At 40.6% G+C, this 21,997-nt stretch overlaps 1 protein-coding gene across 19 annotated transcripts in view; it reads right to left on the reverse strand.

The window, feature by feature from the left end:
• CEP126 (centrosomal protein 126) overlaps window positions 1–21,997 on the reverse strand; it is a 134,823-nt gene that overhangs the window by 13,248 nt on the left and 99,578 nt on the right. For 6 of the 19 annotated variants that reach the window (XM_035265190.3, XM_009007189.5, XM_078339896.1 and 3 more), the window contains one exon: window positions 10,652–11,104. The exons of 3 other annotated variants lie outside the window; for them this stretch is intronic. In XM_035265190.3, coding sequence (XP_035121081.3) covers window positions 11,088–11,104 — 17 coding nt within the window. In that variant the 3' untranslated portion in view covers window positions 10,652–11,087. Of the gene's footprint in view, window positions 1–775; window positions 954–10,651; window positions 11,105–11,292; window positions 11,443–18,678; window positions 21,260–21,997 lie in introns of those variants that run through there. 10 more of the 19 variants (XM_078339895.1, XM_054241773.2, XM_054241781.2 and 7 more) reach the window with 7 other exon arrangements.

Consider the following 21,997-nt stretch of genomic DNA (forward strand, 5'->3'; position numbering starts at 1 on the left):
TAAATTAATATAAAATTGCATATCAAATTTACCATTCTGTAGTGCAGTACTCTTAGTGCTTTCATACTTTGCAGTCAAAAGTGACACTGCGCCCAACCTGGATGGCAGGAAGATTGCTTGAACCCAGGAGTTTGAGACTAGCCTGGGCAACATGGCAAGACCCCATCTCTTTAAAAAATTTTTTTAAAAAAAGGGCCATCCAATGGAACAAAACTCAGACTGATGTAACTTTTCCAAGGGAAAGTTCTTGGAGAGTTTGTTTTGATTGATATTTACATACAGGAGATAAAGCAAAATTGTGCTTACTCATCTTCTGATTCTGAAGGTCCAGGGGCCCCTTTTAAGAATATCTGTAGGTAAGGAATACCCTGGAAGATGCTTTTGTGACAAGCAAACTCACCCTCTAGTATAGAATATCTATTACAGGGTCTGTAATTCAGCTACACAGGGCATCTGGAAAGGCAGACTTTGAGGGGCATTCCTTCTCTTTCATGTGTACACTTTTATCAAAGGAGACCATTTCATTTGCTTTTAATTTTTTTGGACTTCTCTAATTAAAGTTACACATGCACAATATAGACGGTATCAAATATATAGAAAAAATGTAATAAGGGCCGGGTGCAGTGGCATATGCCTGTAATCCCAGCACTTTGGGAGGCCGAGGCCGGTGGATCACGAGGTCAGAAGTTCAAGACCAGCTTGGCCGACATGGTGAAACCCCATCTCTATTAAAAATAAAAAAATAAAAAATGTATTAAGAAAAAATGAAAATCACCTGGAATTCTGCTGCAGTGAAACCAGCACTCTTGATATTCGGTTGCATTACTTTCTTGGCTTTTCTTTCTTAATGTGTTTATTTCTGCCCATGGTTGAGATGCTCTAAGTATAGCTCCAGGTCCCTCTATTTCCACTTAGCAACGAATCATTGCTATTTCTTTAATTCATTAAATATTCTTTGAAAATATAATTTTAATGGTTATGTAATAGTCATCATATAAATGTAATTTAACAGTTTCTCTGTTTATCATCTTAGAGTGTTTTCTTATTTTTCTATTACAGCAACAAGCTATATTTCATAACTTTATCGTAAGTCTTGTTATGCCTGAGGAAATTCAGTCTGTAACTCTTAAGAATGAAAGTAAACACGGGTTTGTAGCAGAGACTTCTTTGAGATAATACATGTGAAATGTATATAAGTTATTAATAGAAAAGGTAATATATTTGTTAGGTATAATCAGTGTATGGGGAATTTGTGTTATTTATATTATTATTATCTGTATTATTCAACTTAAGCAACCTACTATTTCAAAAAAGTTAGATCATATCTACTTTCAGAATAAATTAAATAATAAACCATAGTCTATGTGACGTATTTATAATAATAAAATAAACCGTGTTGTCAGAGACCCTTCATTGTCAAACTCGATGGCAAGCTATTAGTGAGTGACGATATATTACACCTTGTAACCAACATTGGTTTTAAAATAAAATACAATGGAATATAAAAATATCAAAGGGCATTCCTTATTTTTCTTATTTGAAAGAGTGAAAGCTGCCGGTATTGACTGATAGAAACGTTTATTGTTTTATAACCACTAGAGGGCAGTCATTACATCAGTTTTTAAAAAGGCCAAATAGCTTAATACAAGTTGACCTAGTTTTGCAACTGATTATCATGACATAAAATTACATTTGAAAAGATTGTTGGGCTGTTAATGTACTGTTATTTGAAGACTTATTCATGGCACACACTGAGTTAGGGAGACGTTGGTGAATAAGACATATTCTATAATGCACTGAGAAGGTGAGTGTGATATTACAAGGCAGTTACGAATGCCGTTTGGGCTTATGTTTGCCTTTCTAGCCTCATATCCTGCCACACCCCAACTGCAACCTGAACTGAAATCATGCTGAGCTACTTCTAGTTGCCTTGAACAGACTGTTCTGTCTTCCTGGAGTATTTTTTGTGTCGCTCTCTGCCTGGCGAACCCCAATTTACCCTTTAAGCCCCAATATCCTAACTATCCTGGACAGAACAAATTATGTGCTTTTTCCACTTCACTCCTGTAGGGTCAAGTTCAGCCCTATTACAGTTGATTACTTATGTCTCATTCCCCCAGGAAACTGAACTACTGGATGGCAAGGGATATGTCATTCATTTTTTTTTTTTTTTTCTGTAACTGGGTATAGTGCCTGGTACATAGACAGTGCTTAACATAAATATTTAGTCAAAGAGCAAATTAAAGTGCTATAAACAGATACTATAATGAGTTTCTTCCTTACATAATCTGTCTATTGATCCTTCTACCCTCTCATTTTGTATATGCCGCTAACAAAGCAGCTATTCAACCTCCAAAGCAAACCAAAGGCAGAGTGTTTGACTCATTGATGGTGAGGGAGGGTTAGGCATTACTGAATATGAAAGAGAAAGGGAATTTTGGAGGATAATTTAGATTTCACTAGTATTTCCCCCATGATGACTTGCAAGATGATATTTACTTTAGGAATACAATAGCTAAGACTAAACAACCTTTATTTTCCCATCCCTTCCTTACATTAGCAACATTTAGTTGGCCAAATATAGTAAAGCAGTTTTGTTTGCCATTTGGCTAGCAGCTAATGATGTTGACTCCTTTGGTATTAAGAAGACAGGGTGCCAGCTGGGTGCAGTGGCTCATGCCTGTAATCCCAGCACTTAGGAAGGGCAAGGTAGATGGGTCACCTGAGGTCAGGAGTTTGAGACCAGCCTGGCCAACATGGTGAACCCCATCTTTATTAAAAATACGAAATTAGAGATCCAAGATGGCTGATCACTAACAGCCCAGGATTGTAGCTCCCAGTGAAAGCTCAGAGAACGAGAGGACGCCACACTTTCAGACAAATTTCCGTCGCTCATGGACCAGCAGATTTCTAGTGGAGGAGCCCCACAGGTTGCCAGCACGACTCTTGTGGCCGGTGCAGCGGTTTTGCCGGCACCTTGGCGTGGCAGCGGTTCATGCAGAGTAAACGGGACTGGTTCCCTTACTGACCAGTGTTTGGAGCTCCGGGAAGGCAGAGCCGCTTGTTTTGGACTCAAGAAGGAAGCCAGACCAGAGATTTCCAGGCAGAAGAGCACCATCAGTCTTATCGCTGCTATTTTGGCCGGCACAGTGGGTTGCTTGAATCCCAGCACTGGGAATCAATAAATTGGACGTTGACTCAGAAACCTAATTAGAAAGGCGGTAGTTGTAAAGACGACAGATGGATAAATTTATAATAAAGGGAAAAAACCAGCCTAAGAAGGCCGAGCATACCCAAAATCAGAACTCTCTCCCTCTACAGGGGATTGGAGTTCCTCATCAGCAATGGAACAAGCCCTGATGGAAAAGGACTGTGTTCCATTATCTGAAGTAGGCTTCAGAAGGTGGATGATAAGAAATTTCTGGGAATTAAAAGAACTTGTTTTAACCCAATGTAAAGAAACTAAGAACTTTGAAAAAAGGTTTGACGAAATCCTGAAAAGAATAGACAATATAGAGAGGATTATAAATGAACTAATGGAGTTGAAAAATACAACACGAGAACTTGGTGAAATATGCACAAGTTTAAATAGCAGAATGGATCAAGCAGAAGAAAGGATATCAGAGGTTGAAGACCAACTTAATGAAATAAAACGACAAGACAAGAATAGAGAAAAAAGGATGAAAAGGAATGAGCAAAGTCTCCAAGAAATATGGGACTATGTGAAAAGACCCAATCTACGTTTGATTGGTATACCTGAATGTGATGGAGAGAATGAATCCAAGCTGGAAAATACTTTTCAGGATATTATCCAGGAAAAATTTCCCAATCTAGCAAAGCAGGACACTATTCAACCCCAGGTAATACAGAGAACACCACAAAGATATTCCTCAAGAAGAGCAACCCCAAGGCACATAATCTTTAGATTCACCAGGATTGAAATGAAGGAGAAAATACTAAGGCAGCCAGAGAGAAAGGCCAGGTTACCCATAAAGGGAAGCCTATTAGACTTACAGCAGATCTCTCAGCGGAAATCCTACAAGCCAGAAGAGAGTGGGGGCCAATATTCAACATACTTAAAAAAGAGAACTTTCAGCCTAGAATCTCATATTCTGCCAAACTAAGCTTCACAATTGAAGGAAAAATAAAATCTTTTATGAACAAGCAAGTACTCAGAGATTTTATTACCACTAGGCCTGCTTTACAAGAACTTCTGAAAGAAGCATTATACATAGAAAGGAACAACCAGTATGAGCCTCTCTAAAAATATACAAAAAAGTAAAGAGCATCAACATAAAGAAGAATTTACATCAACGAATAAATAAAATAGCCAGTTAACATCAAATAGCAGTAACCCTAAATTTAAATCGACTAATCCCCCAATCAAAAGATACAGCCAAAACCTAACGGTATATCCAAAGATACACAAAGACTCAAAACAAAGGGTTGGAGAAAAATTTACCAACCAAATGGAGAGCAAAAATAAATAAATAAACAAAAAGCAGGAGTTGCAATTCTCACATTTGATAAAATAGATTTCAAAGCAACAAAGATACAGTGGTAAAAGGATCAATGCAACAATAAGAGATCTTAATACCCAGATACATAAGACCCATAACGAGATTTAGACTCAATGAGACAGAAAATTAATAAGGATATCCAGGACTTCAACTCAGATCCAGAACAAGTAAACTCAATAAATATTTATAGAGTTCTCCATTTTAAATACACAAAATATTGATTGGCCATTATTAATACCCATTTTTAGAATGAAGCGATATTCCTATTCTCTCTCCCTCTTTTTCTTCCTCTTTCTTCCTCTCTCTCTCCTTTTTTTACTTTTCAACATCCTAGTTCCTCACCTCTACTCAATACATTCCTCTGAACACCTGATTCCTTGTGATTCTCCCATCCCACTGGAAAAAAAAAAAAAAAAAAAAGAGGTTTTTTAAAAAAAAATAAATAAATAAAAATACAAAATTAGCCAGGTACGGTGGCCCATGCCTATAATCCCAGCTATTATGGAGGATGAAGCAGGAGAATTGTTTGAAACTGGGAGGTGGTGGTTGCAGTGAGCCGAGATTGTGCCATTGCACTCCAGACTGGGTGACAAGAGTGAAACTCTGTCTCAAAAAAAAGGAGATAGTGTGCCTAGTACATGCCACTGGTGGTCTACAAAAGCTAAAAAGATTTAAAGTTACAGTATTTCCTAAGTGCTCATATGGCAAATTAAATAATTCTCCACCAAATTGTTATATGCATTTGCTTATAAAAGTTTTTGTTATATGTTTGCCTTAGTCATGCTTGTAAAATGTTTAAAAAATATTTTTAGCAAATTCCAAAAGCCTATACCCATAATCATCTGGAAAATTCTGCTCTGAACAGAAACCTTGGCCAGGTGTGGTCGTGCATGCCTGTAATCCCAGCACTTTGGGAGGCCGATGTGGGCAGATCACTTGAGGTCAGCAGTTCGAGACCAGCCTGGCTAATATAGTGAAACCCTGTCTCTATTAAAAATACAAAAATTATCCAGACATGGTGGTGGATGCCTGTAATTCCAGCTACTCAAGAAGGCTGAGGTAGGAGAATCACTTGAACCTGGGTGGTGGAGGTTGCAGTGAGCCAAGAGATGGTGCCCTGCACTCCAGTCTGGGTGACAGAGCGAGACTTTGTCTCAAAAAAGAAACCTAGTTGTATATGATAGAGGTTATGTTACATCTAAAGACAGATGGACTTTGGTTTGATTCCTGGATATAACTTTCCCCACCTTTGCAACCTTGGGCACATTACTTAACACCTCAGTTCCCTTATTTGAATATGGACATAGTAATGATACTTATTTTATTGGGTTGCTGGGGGATTAGATAAAATCCTGCATATAAAGAGCTTTGCACAAGACTTCGCATATTATAAGCTTTCAACAAACGTTAGCTGTTGTTGTTACAGGGAGTCTTTATTGCAAGATAAAATCTTTTTTTTTTCTTGGCATATAGACTTTTTTCCCTTTCAAATCATCAGCTTTTAATGGTTTTTTTTTTCTTCCACTGTGGCAATAAAAAGGAGTATTTTTGTATTTTTAGTAGAGATGGCATTTCACCATCTTGGCTCGGCTGGTCTTGAACTCCTGACCTCAAGTGATCCACCTGCCTTGGCCTCCCAAAGTGCTGGGATTATAGGTGTGAGCCACCACACCCAGCCCAGGCTATTAGAATTCTATGATTCTTCTTTTTTTTTTTTTTTGGAGATGGAGTCTCTACTGGAGTGCAGTGGCAAAATCTCAGCTCATGCAACCTCTACCTCCCGGGTTCAAGTGATTCTCCTGCCTCAGCCTCTTGATCAGCTGGGACTACAGACACCCACCACCACACTTGGATAATTTTTAGTAGAGACAGGGTTTCATCATATTGGCCAGGCTGCTCTCGAACTCCTGACCTTGGGATCCAATCTTATCAATTTTAATACAGTCAGATTCATTTGTCAGAATCTGCATTCCATGTTGGATTCTTCCAGCATCCTGGATGTTTTTCTTTTTTGCATACAGTAAATTCACTCTTTGTAGAATTGTGTAGGTGTTGACATATGCATGTTTAACTTTCTTATACCGGAAGCAGGGCTCAGGAGAGATCCCTCTAAGGTCTTGTTGCTGGCCACCAGCTTCAAGCCATTTGGGTGTAATGTAGAACCGGAAATTGTGCCAAAGATGAATTGAGCCCTGCTTCTGGCATGAGAAAGTTAAACATATTCAAAATGGATGCTGAGCAACATAAAATTATAAGAATTCTCTGTATATCTCCAACTTCAATCTAGCACCGCAAGTTTTATTCTAGTATTCCCGCTTTCTGGGAAGGGCAATAGAAACAAAATCCAGATCAGTGGTTGCTCAGGGCTGTATGAAGGAATTTTTGGCATGATAGGGCTGTTCTGCAGGGTATGGTAGTGATAGGTATACAACACTATGCATATGTCAACACCTACACAATTCTCCAAAGAGTGAATTAATAAAATAAGTAAACTATCACGACTTAGGAGGCTAAGATAGAAAGGTTGTTTGAGGTCAGAGGTTCCACTCTAGCCCAGGCAACACAATGATATCCTATCTCTTAAAAAACAAGAAAAAAAAAAAAAAAAAAAAGGCTGGGGATTGCAGTGCATGCCTTTAGTCCCAGATACTGGGGAGGCTGAGGTGGGCATGTCTCTTGAGCCAGGAGTTCGAGGCTGCAGTGAGCTGATTTTGCCCCTGCACTCCAGTCTGGGTGATAAAGTGAGACCCCTAACTCTTTTTTTTTTTTTCCCAGTAATAGCTATAAGCAAAGACCTCTAACTCTTAAAAAACAGCAAGGAAAACCAAACAAAACCCTACCACAGTGAAGGGGGTGGAGAAGAAAGGAGCTGGCCTTAATAACTTTGGAAAACTGTGTGTTGACTGTGTAAGTAAGACTGGGGATGAAAAGAATGATATAAATGCTGTACTTTAGTTGGTAGTTTCTCCTAGGTATGTAGATTAGCAATTCTGAAGCAAATTTTCATGTATACTAGAGTTAAATTAGAGCATGCATTGTGGCTAATGAATGTCAGGTTTCTCAATGTCAAAGAAGATACAAATAAACATTTTGGGAATTTTTATTTTAAAATTTTACAGAGATATAAAAACTAAGTCACATTTAATTATGCATTTAATGAATCATTTTTATTGTAAAAGGTAAATTACATGAAATTGACAAAATTTAGTACATGTAATAGCTATCAAAATATATACATGTGTGTATATTTATATATGTATATAGTACACTTTCTGCAAACAGCTTCAACATTCATAAGAAACACAGACATAGTCATTCTGGTGCACTATGGATTTAAAATAAGGTCATGGTAACCCTCCCTGCTGTCAATTTTAAAATGAAGGTTAAATTTTTCTGACCAGTTATTAGAAGCCCTGCCTCTCACAAATGTGTTTAAATTTTTCTTTTGATTATTTGATACCTTCTGACCAAGAGATTGTATCTCTTTTTTGTTGTTGTTTGAGACAGGGACTCGCTCTGTCACTCAGGATGGAGTGCAGTGGCACGGTCTCTGCTCACTGCAACCTCTGCCTCCTGGGCTCAAGCTATCCACCACCTTAGCCTCCCCAGCAGCTGGGACCACAGGCATGTACCACCAAGCCCAGCTATCTTTTTTTGTTGTTGTTGTATTTTTAGTAGAGACAGGGTCTTGCCATGTTGCTCAGGCTAGTCTTGAACTCCTGAGTTCACACAATCCACCTGCCTCGGCCTCCCAAAGTGCTGGGATTACAGGTATGAGCCAGCACGCCCGGCCTGAGATTACTCTCTCATAAGAAGTTTTATAAGTTTTTCCACTGAGGAAAGTGATGCTTTCTTTGATTTTCTCTAAATTTACTTCTTCACATTTGAAAGAAGACTCTTTTTCCTTAGAAGTTGAAGATGCAGTGTGAAAGGGCATTTTTCTTTCTTATATTATTTAAAAAAATATATTTTTTGAGACAGTCTCACTCTGTTCCCAGGCTGAAGTGCAGTGGCGTGATCTCGGCTCACTGCAATCGCTGCATCCTGGGTTCAAGTGATTTTCCTGCCTCAGCCTCCTGAATAGCTGGGACTACAGGCACGTGCCACCGTGCCCAGCTAATTTTTGTATTTTTAGTAGAGAGGGGTTTCACCATGTTGGTCAGGATGTTCTCCAGCTCTTGACCTCATGATCCACCCACCTCAGCCTCCCAAAGGCCTGGGATTATAGGCGTGAGCCACTGCGCCTGGCCTAAAAAAAAGTTATTTTTTAAAAATAACATTTTCATATTTTATATAGAGATGGGGTCTTGCTATATTGCCCAGGCTGGTCTCAAACTCCTGGGCTCAAGCAATCCTCCTGCTTTGGCCTCCCACAGTGCTGGAATTACAGGCATGAGCCACTGTGTCCAGCCAAAAAATGTTATTTTTATTACATTTTCAGTTAATTCACAAAGGATCTTTACTCTTTGTCTTTCCACTTTTGTCACTTTCAATGAACCCACCTTGTATCTACTAAAATTCTGAAGGAGACAAAGGCAGAATTGTGTAAGAATTCTGGTCATACCTCAGTTTCATAAAAGGACAATGTCATAATGTGCAAGTTCTAGTAAAATGCAAATCTTATCTTGTTTCACCAGCTTACTAGTTAGGCTTATTTTATTTTTTTGGCCTATTCTGACTTTGGATTTTAACTATTTTCAACTGTCTTTTGCTTGTAGAGGCATTCTTTGGTTCCTAAGTAAGAGGTATTAAAATGAGGGATTATTAACGGTGAACCTAGTTTGGCATGCAGGATGCTGCCGTGTATATATATACTAGTGTATATGAATATAAACCCTGTTTTTTTCTTTCTTTTTTTAAATCAAAGTGAGTTTTCATCTGAGGTGCTTGGAATGATTCATAAACAACTTGGCACACTCTTCTGGCCCACTTACCCCCATTGAACTGTTATTTTATAAATTACACCTTATTTCACAGAATTTTTTCTTGATAGTATAAAAAATGCTCAAATATTTTCTACAGGGGCACACAACTTTCTATTTAAAAGTCTAAGCACTAAATTTTCTGTTGCCTTCTTAAATCCTACTTTTATAATTAAAAATAAAGGAAAGCACAAATATTTCCTTCATTGGGTCTATTTTTCTACTAATTTTCTTCATTTAAAAGTGAATTCGTTTTCTGTTTTCTCTCATTTCATTGAATAGTTCCCATTTCTACCAAAATGGAGGCAGAGGCTGCGGTAGCAGAAAGAATATGGGTTTTGGAACCAGATAAACCTGAGTTTGAATCTTGATTCTGTTACCGTAGGTAGCTAGGTAGCTGTGGGTAAGTTTAATTTCTTTAAGCCACCAGTTTCTCATCTGGAAAATGGAGACAAAAATACCCACGGTTTGGCTGGCTGGTCAGATTAAATAAAAAATACATGCACAAAATTTGGTACATAGTAGGCATTCAATATGTTAATGCATTTCTCACTACATCAAGTGTTTCAAAACTAATTATGGGGAGGAACCAAAATTTAGTAGTGTTATTAATAAAAGGCCACATAACATGTTTTCTTAAAACTCTTAATTTCTAATTTTGATTCAATACCTTTTTTTTTTGAGACAGGGTCTCACACTGTCACCTGGGCTGGCATGCAGTGGTGAAACACAGCTCAATGCAGTCTCAACCTCCCAGGTTCAAGTAATTCTCCTGTGCTCAAGGAATCCTCCCACCTCAGGACCACTCCTCCGCAAGTAGCAGGGACTATAAGTGCATTCCACCATGCCTGGTTAATTTTTGTATTTTTTGTAGAGACACTGTTGCTCAGGCTGGTCTTGAACTCCTGAGCTCAAGTGATTAGCCCACCTTGGCCTAAGTGCTGGGATTACAGTCATGAGCCAATGCCCCTGGCTTGATTCATGGCATTTTAATGAAAAATTTCATGTTTTTTCTGTATGCCAAAGTGCCATGTATGAAATCTGGAAGAGTCAATGTAACTGTACAGCCATAGAAAGGCCTCCTTTCACCATACAAAAAGGTAAACTTTGCTTGATTGCTGCCACCAAGGGCCACTTTGTGGGATGTGGTAACTTTAGGAGTATTTATTACACTGATATGGGCAATTAAAAAATCAAAATATGCCAGACTTCAAAAACATCAGCAAGTTAGAGGTTTAATAGAAATCAAGAAGTTTAATAAACAGAAATTTTATTTAACATATATTGCAACATGGAATCTATAAATTGCAAAGGAGCACTGTGAATTCTTCAGAAAAATATTTGTTCTGCTCACAAGCTTCATCCTTGTGGCATGTATCAGAGCTAGGTGATGTCCTGATTTGTGTTCAGGGAGGCATAATGTATTTCATGGTATTCTCAGAACTCTGTTAAACTTCACTGCTTTGTTAAATGTCACTGCTCACAAAATCTGAGTTAGGACGAATGTTCATGGGAGTTGTTGCTCACATGTTTTCCTATGGCTGGTTTTCATAAAACGGTATGCATCTAGTTCTAGAGAAGTACATGAAAGGTTTTCTTAGACAGATTTGGCTGGAATTATCTCTTGTCTCTGCAACTTCTGGTTCTATCTTCTCTCTTCTCCTGGAAATCAGAAAAAAGACACAAAAATGCAAACACATGCCAAAGCACTGCAGCCACAAACCAGGCTGGCATGTCAAATAGTGGCATATTCAATACATCCTGACATAATTCTCTCAGGTAATGATTTTAAGGTTGGAGAGCACTTTATAGATTATTTACTTCAACCCTTACATTATTTTCATCAGTACCTTTGTACTCTCAGAGGTAAAATTCCCATTTTGAAAATGTCCAGTTTTACAATTTCATTAAAAATTCAGGGTTCACTAGGAGGCAGAGGTTGCAGTGAGCTGAGATCACGTGCCACTGCACTTCAACCTGGCAACAGAGTGAGATTCCATCTAAAAAAAAAAAAAAATTCAGGGTTCAGGCCAGGTGTGGTGGCTCACGCCTGTAATCCCAGCACTTTGGGAGGCTGAGGCAGGCGGATCACCTGAGGTTGGGAGTTCGAGACCAGCCTTACCAATATGGAGAAACCCCGTCTCTACTAAAATACAAAAATTAGCTGGGCATGCTGGCGCATGCCTGCAATCCCCGCTATTGGGAGGCCGAGGCAGGAGAATTGCTTGAACCCAGGAGGCGGAGGCTGTGGTGAGCCAAGATCGAGCCATTGCATTCCAGCCTGAGCAACAAGAGTGAAAGTACATCTCAAAAAAAAAAAAAAAAAAAAAATCAGGCCAGCACAGTGGCTCACACCTGTAATCCCAGCACTTTGGTAGGCTGAGATGGGTTGATTACTTGAGGTCCACCTGGCCAAAATGTTAAAACCCCATCTCTACTAAAAATACAAAAATTAGCTGGGTGTGGTGGCAGCGTGTGCCTGTAATCCTAGCTACTTGGGAGGCTGAGGCAGGAGAATCACTTGAACCTGGGAGGTGGGGATTGCAGTGAGCCAAGATTGTGCCACTGCACTGCAGCCTGGGCGAAAGACCAAGACTATGTCCTGAAAAAAAAAATTAAGGGCTCAAAGCGAAATGATAAATTGTAAGTTATTTGCACCTGCATATAAAGCTCTTTATTTTACATTTTCTTCTAGATAAATTCTAGGTACCAAGAAATCTCTATAGTGCTGTATAGCAGAAATGGGAGTTCTTGGGTACGACCTTGTGAAAACAATGTCTGATGGAACTAATGATGAAAGAGCCGGAAACCCACATAGTTAGGCATGTCAGAAGGAAACCTATGGGAATGAAAGCCCCTGCTTCCCTCTCCTTCTTTGTCCTGAATCTGTTTCATTTAGGCCTTGGAAGTTCTTTTCTCCTTTTCCATCTATGAAATAGTACTAATTTGGCTAACTATGAAGCTTTTTTCAGAATTCAGAATGTTGTTCATCTCCCCTATGTTTATATACCTGTGAAGTTAGTGCTTTTTACACTGATTTATGAGACCACTTATTTTTACACTTTCTTTATTAGACTGTATCCATCAGGAAAACAAAGCCATTGTAAGAATTATGGGACTAAGGTATTTATTACAGGAATTATATTTTACCAAATATGGGAGGAGCTGGGAAAATGAAGGTCTGGAAAAGGAAAATTGGAGGATTAGAGTATAAGGGGCAAGGGATAAAAATCTAGCCTGCTTTACTGTGGCGTGCCAGTCAGGATCAGAGAAACAATGACTAAGCAGGTTGTTTGAAGCACTGGTGTGGGTAAACAAATAGAAGCTTGCAGGGGAATCTGTTAATCCGAGCATGACCAAGCTGCTGAAGTGGAACCATGAAGTAGGAGCTTGCTGGGAAATCTATGGAAACTGCTGAATGTGGAAAAACTCTGCTTTTCTGAAGCTACTGTCTTCAGGTCTACAGCCTAGTCCCTGGTGGTGGGACTGGGGCTGCTGTTGGTCAGCAGAGTCTGTAGTCATGAAGATGCTATAGAGTGGAGAGGAGTGAGCTGCTGGCACCTTTGTATTTGCCCATCACTGCGACTGACCATGATGATCTTCCAACAATAATGGCTTCTGGTCACTTCTGCCTTCTTCTTTTGTGGCCAAAATTTCTTTTTTTTTGAGACGGAGTTTTGCTCTTGTTACCCTGGTTGGAGTGCAATGGCGCAATCTCGGCTCACCGCAACCTCCGCCTCCTGGGTTCAGGCAATTCTCCTGCCTCAGCCTCCTGAGTAGCTGGGATTACAGGCACGTGCCACCATGCCCAGCTAATTTTTTGTATTTTTAGTAGAGATGGGGTTTCACCATGTTGACCAGGATGGTCTCGATCTCTTGACCTGGTGATCCACCCGCCTTGACCTCCCAAAGTGCTGGGATTACAGGCTTGAGCCACCGCGGCCGGCCTGTGGCCAAAATTTCTAACCTAGAAATGTGAATCCTAGCCTTAGCAAAGTTGGCTATTTTGTGATCATGATGTATTCTTAGAACGTAGCAAAGTTTCTGGCACACAGACAGTACTTAATATTTAATTAATGAAAGAAGAAAATGGAAGACCATTTCTGGAAAATGGAAAGAAAAAAATGGAAGACACTGCAAATGAGAAGCAAAGCAAGATTTGTCTGGCTAATTTTTTGTATTTTAGTAGAAATGGGGTTTCACCATATCACCCAGGCTGGTCTCAAACCGCTGAGCTCAGGCAACCCGCCCCCCTTGGCTTCCCAAAGTGCTAGAATTACAGGCATGAGTGACTGCGCCGGCATTATGCTTATTTTCATTTCTACTCATTCTAGACAATCCATCCAATACCTCAGCAATTCAATTTCTTGGCCTCAATGATCTTATCTCTATATTGGCTTTCCTTCCTTCCCTGCTTCATATCCCTTGTCATTCCAATAATATTACATAAGTTCCTTACCACAGGTTGCTTTCTGAGAACCAAGGCTGAGATTCTTGGTAAAACTCAACCCTGATCATATCTAACCACTCTTTTAGATGAAATGACAAAGGGTTGTGCAAAACACAAATACCTCAGGTTTCTCTATTGCAATTCATTGTCCAGCTCTGTGAGATAACTTTCACATCTTCTTTCCCCTTACTCAGTTGATTACTTTGCTTATTTAACCAAAAATAAAAGCTATTACAAGAGAGCCTCTCCATATTTTGACTACCATACCTTTAAATCTACCTGCTTCTGTACTCACAGATTTGTCCTCTTTCCATAGTTCTATGTGAAGCCAGTTTCTCCCCTTCCACTAAAGCTCAATCCCCATTACCTACACAAAGACTGCTCCTACAGATATGGTTCCCTCTCTTGATCACTTTTAATTACACACAGTTATGCTGTTAATATATATATATATTTTTGAGGTAAAGTCTCACTCTGTTGCCGAGGCTGGAGTATAGTGGCATGATCTCGGCTCACTGCAACCTCTGCCTTCTGGGTTAAAGAGATTCTCCTGCTTCAGCCTCCCAAGTAGCTGGGACCAGAGGCATGTGCCACCACACCCAGCTGACTTCTGTTATTTTTAGTAGACATGAGGTTTTATCATGTTAGTCAGGCTGGTCTTGCACTCCTGACCTCAGGTGATCCACCCACCTTGGCCTCCCAAAGTGCTGAGATTACAGGTGTGAGCCACCGCACCCAGCCAAATTCAATTTTTGATTTTTGACTGCTGACAGCTTTTAAGCCTCACCTTTCTCTTGTCCCTTCTGCTTTATATCTGGGCATGCTAATGAGAAAGCCCAAGTGCTTTTTCCTTTGGCTTTGGCAGAGGATTCAAATCAGGAGATTCAGGCCCCAGCTTGCACCTAGGAATCCTCAGCCTGCCCCTATGTAGCTTCTAACTGCAATAAAAAGACCCAAGCCATTTCAGACCTGCTGTGAAGGCCTGACCTGCTGTCTCCAAGGACATCAATTATGTTAGTAACAAAGCTTTTCATACTCTTTTGGTGTGTGGAGTTTCATTAGTCTCTATATGTGGGCCAGATTTTGGGTATGAGTCCATCTGCTTCTAAAAAGTAGTTACAACATTATAATATCTCCCACCTTAAAAAAAAAGTCGTAGCTAGGATTTCAGTTAGATTGTTCCAACAGAGATTAAAAGTAAAAGTGGCTTAAATAAGATAGTTTATTTCTTGTTGACATAAACGTTCTAGCCAGTGTGGTTACTCTGCTCTAAAATGTCAGCAGGGTCCCGGGTTTAATCTAGCTTGCTTTTGTACCAGCCCTAGCTATGACCTATGACTGCATGGTACAGTGATATACCTCAAGTCTGTATTCCATCCAGCATGGAGAAAGAAGTAGAAGGAAAAAAAGGCATTTTTTCTTCTCCACAGCTCTAAACTTAGTCATATAGACATTTTAGCTATAAGAGAGGCTGAGTAACATTGTTTTTATTCTGGTAGCTAGGAACCTGTAAAACAGATGTTATTACTAGAAAAAAGGCAAGAATGAATATTAGAGGACAACTAGCAGTCCCTGTCCCCCAAATTTCCCTTGACTCTTAAGTTCTCATAGCAGGCAGAATAACCTCCCTCACTCCTCCATCCCAAGATGTCCACTTTCTAATCCCAGAACCTGTGACTATGTTAGTTTACATGGCACAGGGGAATTAAGGTTGCCAACAGAATAAAGTTTGCTAATCAGCTGATCTTAAGACAGATATCCAGGATTATCCAGGGGGTTCCAATATAATCATAAGCATCCTTAGAAGTGGAAAAGAAAGGCAGAAGATCAAAGTGAAGTGAGAATGATTTGACCCACTATTAATTCTGAAGATGAATAAAGGATCCAAGAACCAAGGAGTGTAAGTGGCCTCTAAAAACCAGAAAAGGCAAGAAAACAGATCCTCCCCTTGAGGTTCCTGAAAGGCCCAGAGCCCTACTTATACATTGATTTTAGTACAGTGAGTCTAGTATCAGACTTCTAATTTCCAGAACTGAAAAAAACTATTTAAAAATACTATTTGTGGCTGGGCACAGTGGCTCATGCCTGTAATTCCAGCACTTTGGGAAGCCAAGGTGGGCAGACCACGAGGTCAAGAGATTGAGGCCATCCTGGCCAACATGGTGAAACCCTGTCTCCACTAAAATACAAAAGTTAGCTGGGCGTGGTGGCACACACCTGTAGTAGCAGCTACTTGAGAGGCTGAGGCAGGAGAATTGCTTGAACCTGGGAGGTGGAGGTTGCAGTGAGCCGAGATTGTGCCACTGCACTCTAGCCTGGCACCTGGTAACACAGCAAGACTCTCTCTCAAAAAAAAAAAAAAAAAAAAAACTATTTGTGTTTTTCAAAAGCAGCTAAGTTTGTGGTCATTTGTTATAGCAGCAATAGGAAATGAATACAGATTTTGTGTTGGAAATGGGGTGCTACTGTAATAAATACCAAAAAATATGGATGTGGCTTTGGAATTAGGCAATGGAAAGAGGCTAAAAGAATTTTGAGGAGTGTGATAGAAAAAAACCTAGATTGCCTTAAATAGATTGTTAGTAGAAATGTTGGTGTTAATGACTCAGTGAAGAGCATGGCAGAAAAAACGTCATTTTGGAGAATACATTAGTCATCATGAACAGGCTATTGGTAGAAATATAGATGTTTAAGGTGCTGCTAGTGAGGTATAGAAAAAAATGAGAAATGTTAATGGAAAATTGAGGAAAGAGTACTTTGTTATAAAGTGACAGAAAGCGTCCAGGTGCGGTGGCTGAAGCCTGTAATCCCAGCACTTTGGGAAGCCGAGGCGGGTGGATCACGAGGTCAAGAGATCGAGACCATCCTGGTCAACATAGTGAAACCCCGTCTCTACTAAAAATACAAAAAATTAGCTGGCCATGGTGGTGCGTGCCTGTAATCCCAGCTACTCAGGACGCTGAGGCAGGAGAATTGTCTGAACCCAGGAGGTGGAGGTTGCGGTGAGCCGAGATCGCGCCATTGCACTCCAGCCAGGGTAACAAGAGCGAAACTCCGTCTCAAAAAAAAAAAAAAGTGACAGAAAGCTAGTGATATTGTGCCCTGTAGTTACATAAACAATGAAATTGAACATTTAGCTGAGGCTATTTATAAGCAAAGTATTGAAGATACAGCCTGATTATTATTGTTATTTCTTCCCCTTCTTCTTCTTCCTCCTCCTTCCTTCCTTTTTTCTTCCTTCCTTCTTCCTTCCCCTTCCCTTTCCTCCAGCTCCTCCTCCTCCTCCTCCTCCTGAGTCTTGTTCTGTTGCCCTGGAGTGCAGTGGCATGATCTCGGTTCACTGCAACCTCAGAGTGCAGTGGCATGATCTTGGTTCACTGCAATCTCCACCTCCTGGGTTCAGGCGATTCTCCTGCCTCAGCCTCCTGAGTAGCTGGGATTACAGGCATGTGCCACCACACTTGGCTAATTCTTGTATTTTTAGTAGAGATGAGGTTTCACCATGTTGGTCAGGCTGGTCTTGAACTCCTGACCTTGTGATCCACCTGCCCCGGCCTCCCAAAGTACCGGGATTACAGGCATGAGCCACTATGTCCAGCCCTGATTTCTTCTTGCTGATTATAGTAAAATGCTAGAAGGGACAGACTGAGAGAAGAACTGTGAAATGAAAAGGAAATACGACTTGATAATCTCAGAAATTCCCAGCCTAAAAAGACTGCAAAAGATGGTAAAATTGAGATTCACTGTCAGAATAGAAATAGCCAAGGGTATGGCTATAAAGTTTGCTAATACCACAAAAAGATCAAAAGGTTAGAGTGTTCAGCTACAAAACAGGCCTTAAGGAGATTTAGTATGTGACTTATAGATGACCTCAGCGATCTCAGCAGAGCCAAATATAGAGGTATGACTATCTGAGAGGGGCCTCTTTTCTAATGAATTCTTATATTTAAGACACCCACAAAGTTTAGGAAAATTTTATATAATCAGAAACACTCATCTTCGGCCAAAAAAGAACAGAGAGAGTGTAAAAGAAGGCTGATATTCAAAATTCTACAGGCAGATAAACTAATAAAATGACTCCTCTGCAATCTTATGCTACCTTTTATTTATTTATTTCAAGAAATAATGGCCCAGAGAGTGGAGTCAAGAGCTAGAAGGTAAAACCTTGAACAGTAGAGCATTATTCCCAGACCTTGAAAACGAACAAGTTTGGAGAGCTTTTGACATTTCTTGGAATCAGTGATACCTTTCATTGTCTCTCTTTTAAAGTGCAAATGTCTGTAACTGTGGCCCTATGCCTGTCCTGCCACTGTATTTTTGGAGCAGGTAACTTGGTTCTTAAATTTCACAGGTACACAGATAGAGAGAAACTGTGCTTTAGGATGGATTATACCCAGAGCCTCATTCATACCTGGTTTAGCAAATGAGATTTAGAACTTTTAATCTGATGGGAATTTTTGATTTTGAGTTGATAAAGGGATAAAACTTTCAGAGACCTTATGATGAAGTAATGTATTTCATACTTGGGATGGATATGTATCTTTAGGTGGATTATGGTATACAGTCAGATTTTACAGGCAGATGACATGCTAATAAAATAACTGATATGTTCACCTTTTAATACCCACAACCTGTGAAATATGTTAAATAGAATATTAATTTCTTATGGCTGCTCTAACAACTTACAATTTAGTGGCTCAAATTTATTATCTTACATTTCTGAAAGTCAGAAGTTTGAAATGGGTTTCACTGGGCTAAAATCAAGGTGTTGGCAGGGCTGTGTTACCTCTATAGGCTCAAGGAGAGAATCTGTTTCTCTGTCTTTTCCTGCTTCTATAGACCACCTGTATTCCTTGGCTGGGATTCCTTCTTCCATGTATTAGTCTGTTTTCATGCTGCTGATAAAGACATACTCAAGACTGGGAAGAAAAAGAGGTTTAATTGGATATAACAATTCTACATGGCTCAGGAGGCCTCAGAATCATGGCAGGAGATAAAAGGTACTTCTTACATGGCAGTGGCAAGAGAAGAATGAGGAAGAAACAAAAGTGGAAACCCCTGATAAACCCATCAGAGCTTATGAGACTTACTATGAGAACAGCACAGAAAAGACCAGCACCCGATGATTCAATTACCAACCCTGGGTCCCTCCCACAACACGTGGGAATTCTGGGAGATACAATCCATGTGGAGATTTCATTGGGGCAGGGCCAAATCATATCATTCCACCCTTGGCCCCTCCAAATTTCATGCCCTCACATTCCAAAACCAATTATGTCTTCCCAACAGTCCCTCAAAGTCTTAACTCATTTCAGCATTAACCCAAAAGTCCACAGTCCAAAGTCTCATCTGAGACAAGGCACGTCCCTTCTGCCTATAGGCCTGTAAAATCAAAAGCAAGCTAGTTACTTCCTAGATAGGTATTAGGCAAATACAGCTGTTCCAAATGAGAGAAATTGGCCAAAACAAAAAGGGGTTACAGGGCCCATGCAAATATGAAATCCAACAGGGCAAATTTTAAAGCTCCAAAATGATCTCCTTTGACTCCAGGTCTCACATCCGGGTCATGCTGATGCAAGATATGGGTTCCCATGGTCTTGAGCAGCTCCATCCCTGTGGCTTTACAGGGTATAGCCTCCCTCCAAGCTGCTTTCATGGGCTGGTGTGGAATGTTTGCAGCTCTTCCAGGTGCACAGTACAAGCTGCTGGTGGATCTACTATTCTGGGTTCTGGAAGACAATAGCCCTCTTCTCACAGCTCCACTAGGCAGTTCCCAGAAGGGACTCTGTGTGGGGGCCTCCAACTCCACATTTACCTTCTGTATTGTCCTAGTAAAGATTTTCCATGAGGGCCTTGACCCTGCAGCAAACTTTCACCTGTGCATGCAGGAGTTTCCATACATCTTCTGAAATGTAGGAAGAGGTTCCCAAACCTGAATTCTTGACTTCTGTGTATCCCCAAGCTCAGCACCATGTGGAAGCTGCCAAGGCGTGGGGCTTCCACCCTTTGAAGCCACAGCTCAAGTTGTACATTGACCCCTTTCAGTCAAGGTTGGAGTGACTGGCACACAGGGCACTAAGTCCCTGTGTGCACTAAGTTCCCATGCACACAGCACGGGAACCCAGGGTTTGGCCCACAAAACCATTTTTACCTCGTGGGCCTCCAGGCCTGTGATGGGAGGAGATGCTGTTAAGGTCTCTGATAAGGCTTGGAGACATTTTCCCCATGGTCTTGGGTTTAACATTAGTCTCCTTGCTACTTATGCAAATTTCTGTAGCAGGCTTGAATTTCTCCACAGTAAATGACTTTTACTTTTCTATCATGTAGTCAGGCTGCAAATTTTCCCAACGTTTATGCTCTGCTTCCCTTATAAAATTGAATGCCTTTAACAGTACCCAAGTCCCTCTTGAATGCTTTGCTGCTTAGAAATTTCTTCCACCAGATATCCTAAATCATCTTTCTCAAGTTCAAAGTTCCATAAATCTCTAGGGTAGGAGCAAAATGCCATCAGCCTCTTGGCTAAAACATAACAAGAGTCACCTTTACTCTAGTTCCCAGCAAGTTCCTCATCTCCATCTTACACCTTCTCAGCCTGGACCTTATTGCCCATATCACTATCACCATTTTGGGCAAAGCCATTCAACAAGTCTCTAGGGAGCTCCAAACATTCCCACATTTTCCTCTCTTCTTCTAAGCCCTCCAAACTGTTCCAATCTCTGCCTGTTATCCAGTTGCAAAGTAACTTCTAAATTTTTTGGGTATCTTTTCAGAATGCCCCACTCTATTAGCACCAATTTATTGTATTAGTCCATTTTTATGCTGCTGATAAAGACATACCCAAGACTGGGAAGAAAAGAGGTTTAATTGGACTTACAGTTCCACATGGCTGGGAGGCCTCAGAATCATGGTGGGAGATGAAAGGCACTTCTTACATAATGGCAGCAATAGAAAAATGAGGAAGTGAGAAAGCCCGCCAACGATCCAAGATGGCCGATCGCTAACAACTCCGGATTGCAGCTCTCAGTGAAAGTGCAGAGAACTAGAGGACGCCACACTTTCAGACAAATTCTGGTCGCTCACGGAGCAGAAGATCCCCAGTGGAGGAGTCACACGGGTCGCCAGCACGACTCTTGTGGCTGGCGCAGCAGTTTCGCAGGCACCTCGGCGCGGCAGCTCTCGGAGCAGAGAAAACAGAGCTGGCTCCCCTTCTGACCGAGGTTTGGAGGACCCACATGGGTCCCCAGCATGACTCCTGAGGCCGGCGCAGCAGCTGTGACGGCACCTCGGCGCGGCAGCTCTCGGCGCAGAGTAAACGAGACTGGTTCCCCTTCTGACTGAGGTTTGGAGCCCTGGGAAGGCAGAGTCGCCTATTATGGACACAAGAAGGAAGCCAGACAGGAGAATCCTGGGCAGAAAAGCACCATCAATCTTAACGCTGCTGTTCTGGCCCTGGGAACTAACAACTTGGACGTCCACTCAAGAGACCTAATCTGAAAGTTGGTAATTTCAAAGATGACAGGAGGATAAATTTACAATGATGGGAAGAAACCAGCATAAAAAGGCTGAGAATACTGAAAATCAGAATGCCTCTCCCTCTAAAGATGATCACAGTTCTACATCAACAAGGGAACAAGGCTTGATGGAGAACCAGCGCATCCCAATATCAGAATAACACTTCAGGGAATGGATAATAAGAAGCTTCTGTGAGTTAAAAGAACATGTTGTAGCCCAACGTAAAGAAACTAAGAACTTCTAAAAAAGGTTTGATGAAATCCTATTGAGAATAGACAACTTAGAGAGGAATATAAGGGAATTAATGGAACTGAAGAATACAATACAGGAACTCCGAGAAGTATGCACAGTATGCACTCGAATTGTTCAAGCAGAAGAAAGGATATCAGAGGTTGAAGTCCAACTTAATGAAATAAAACAAGAAGACAAGATTAGAGAAAAAAGGATAAAAAGGAATGAGCAAAGTCTCCAAGAAATGTGGGACTATGTGAAAAGACCAAATTTACGTTCGATAGGTGTACCTGAATGTGACGGAGAGAATGAATCCAAGCTGGAAAATATTCTTCAGGATATTATTCAGGAAAATTTTCCTA

This window comes from Callithrix jacchus, chromosome 10 (assembly GCF_049354715.1).
Source record: "Callithrix jacchus isolate 240 chromosome 10, calJac240_pri, whole genome shotgun sequence".
In the NCBI taxonomy this organism is placed as follows: domain Eukaryota; kingdom Metazoa; phylum Chordata; class Mammalia; order Primates; family Cebidae; genus Callithrix; species Callithrix jacchus.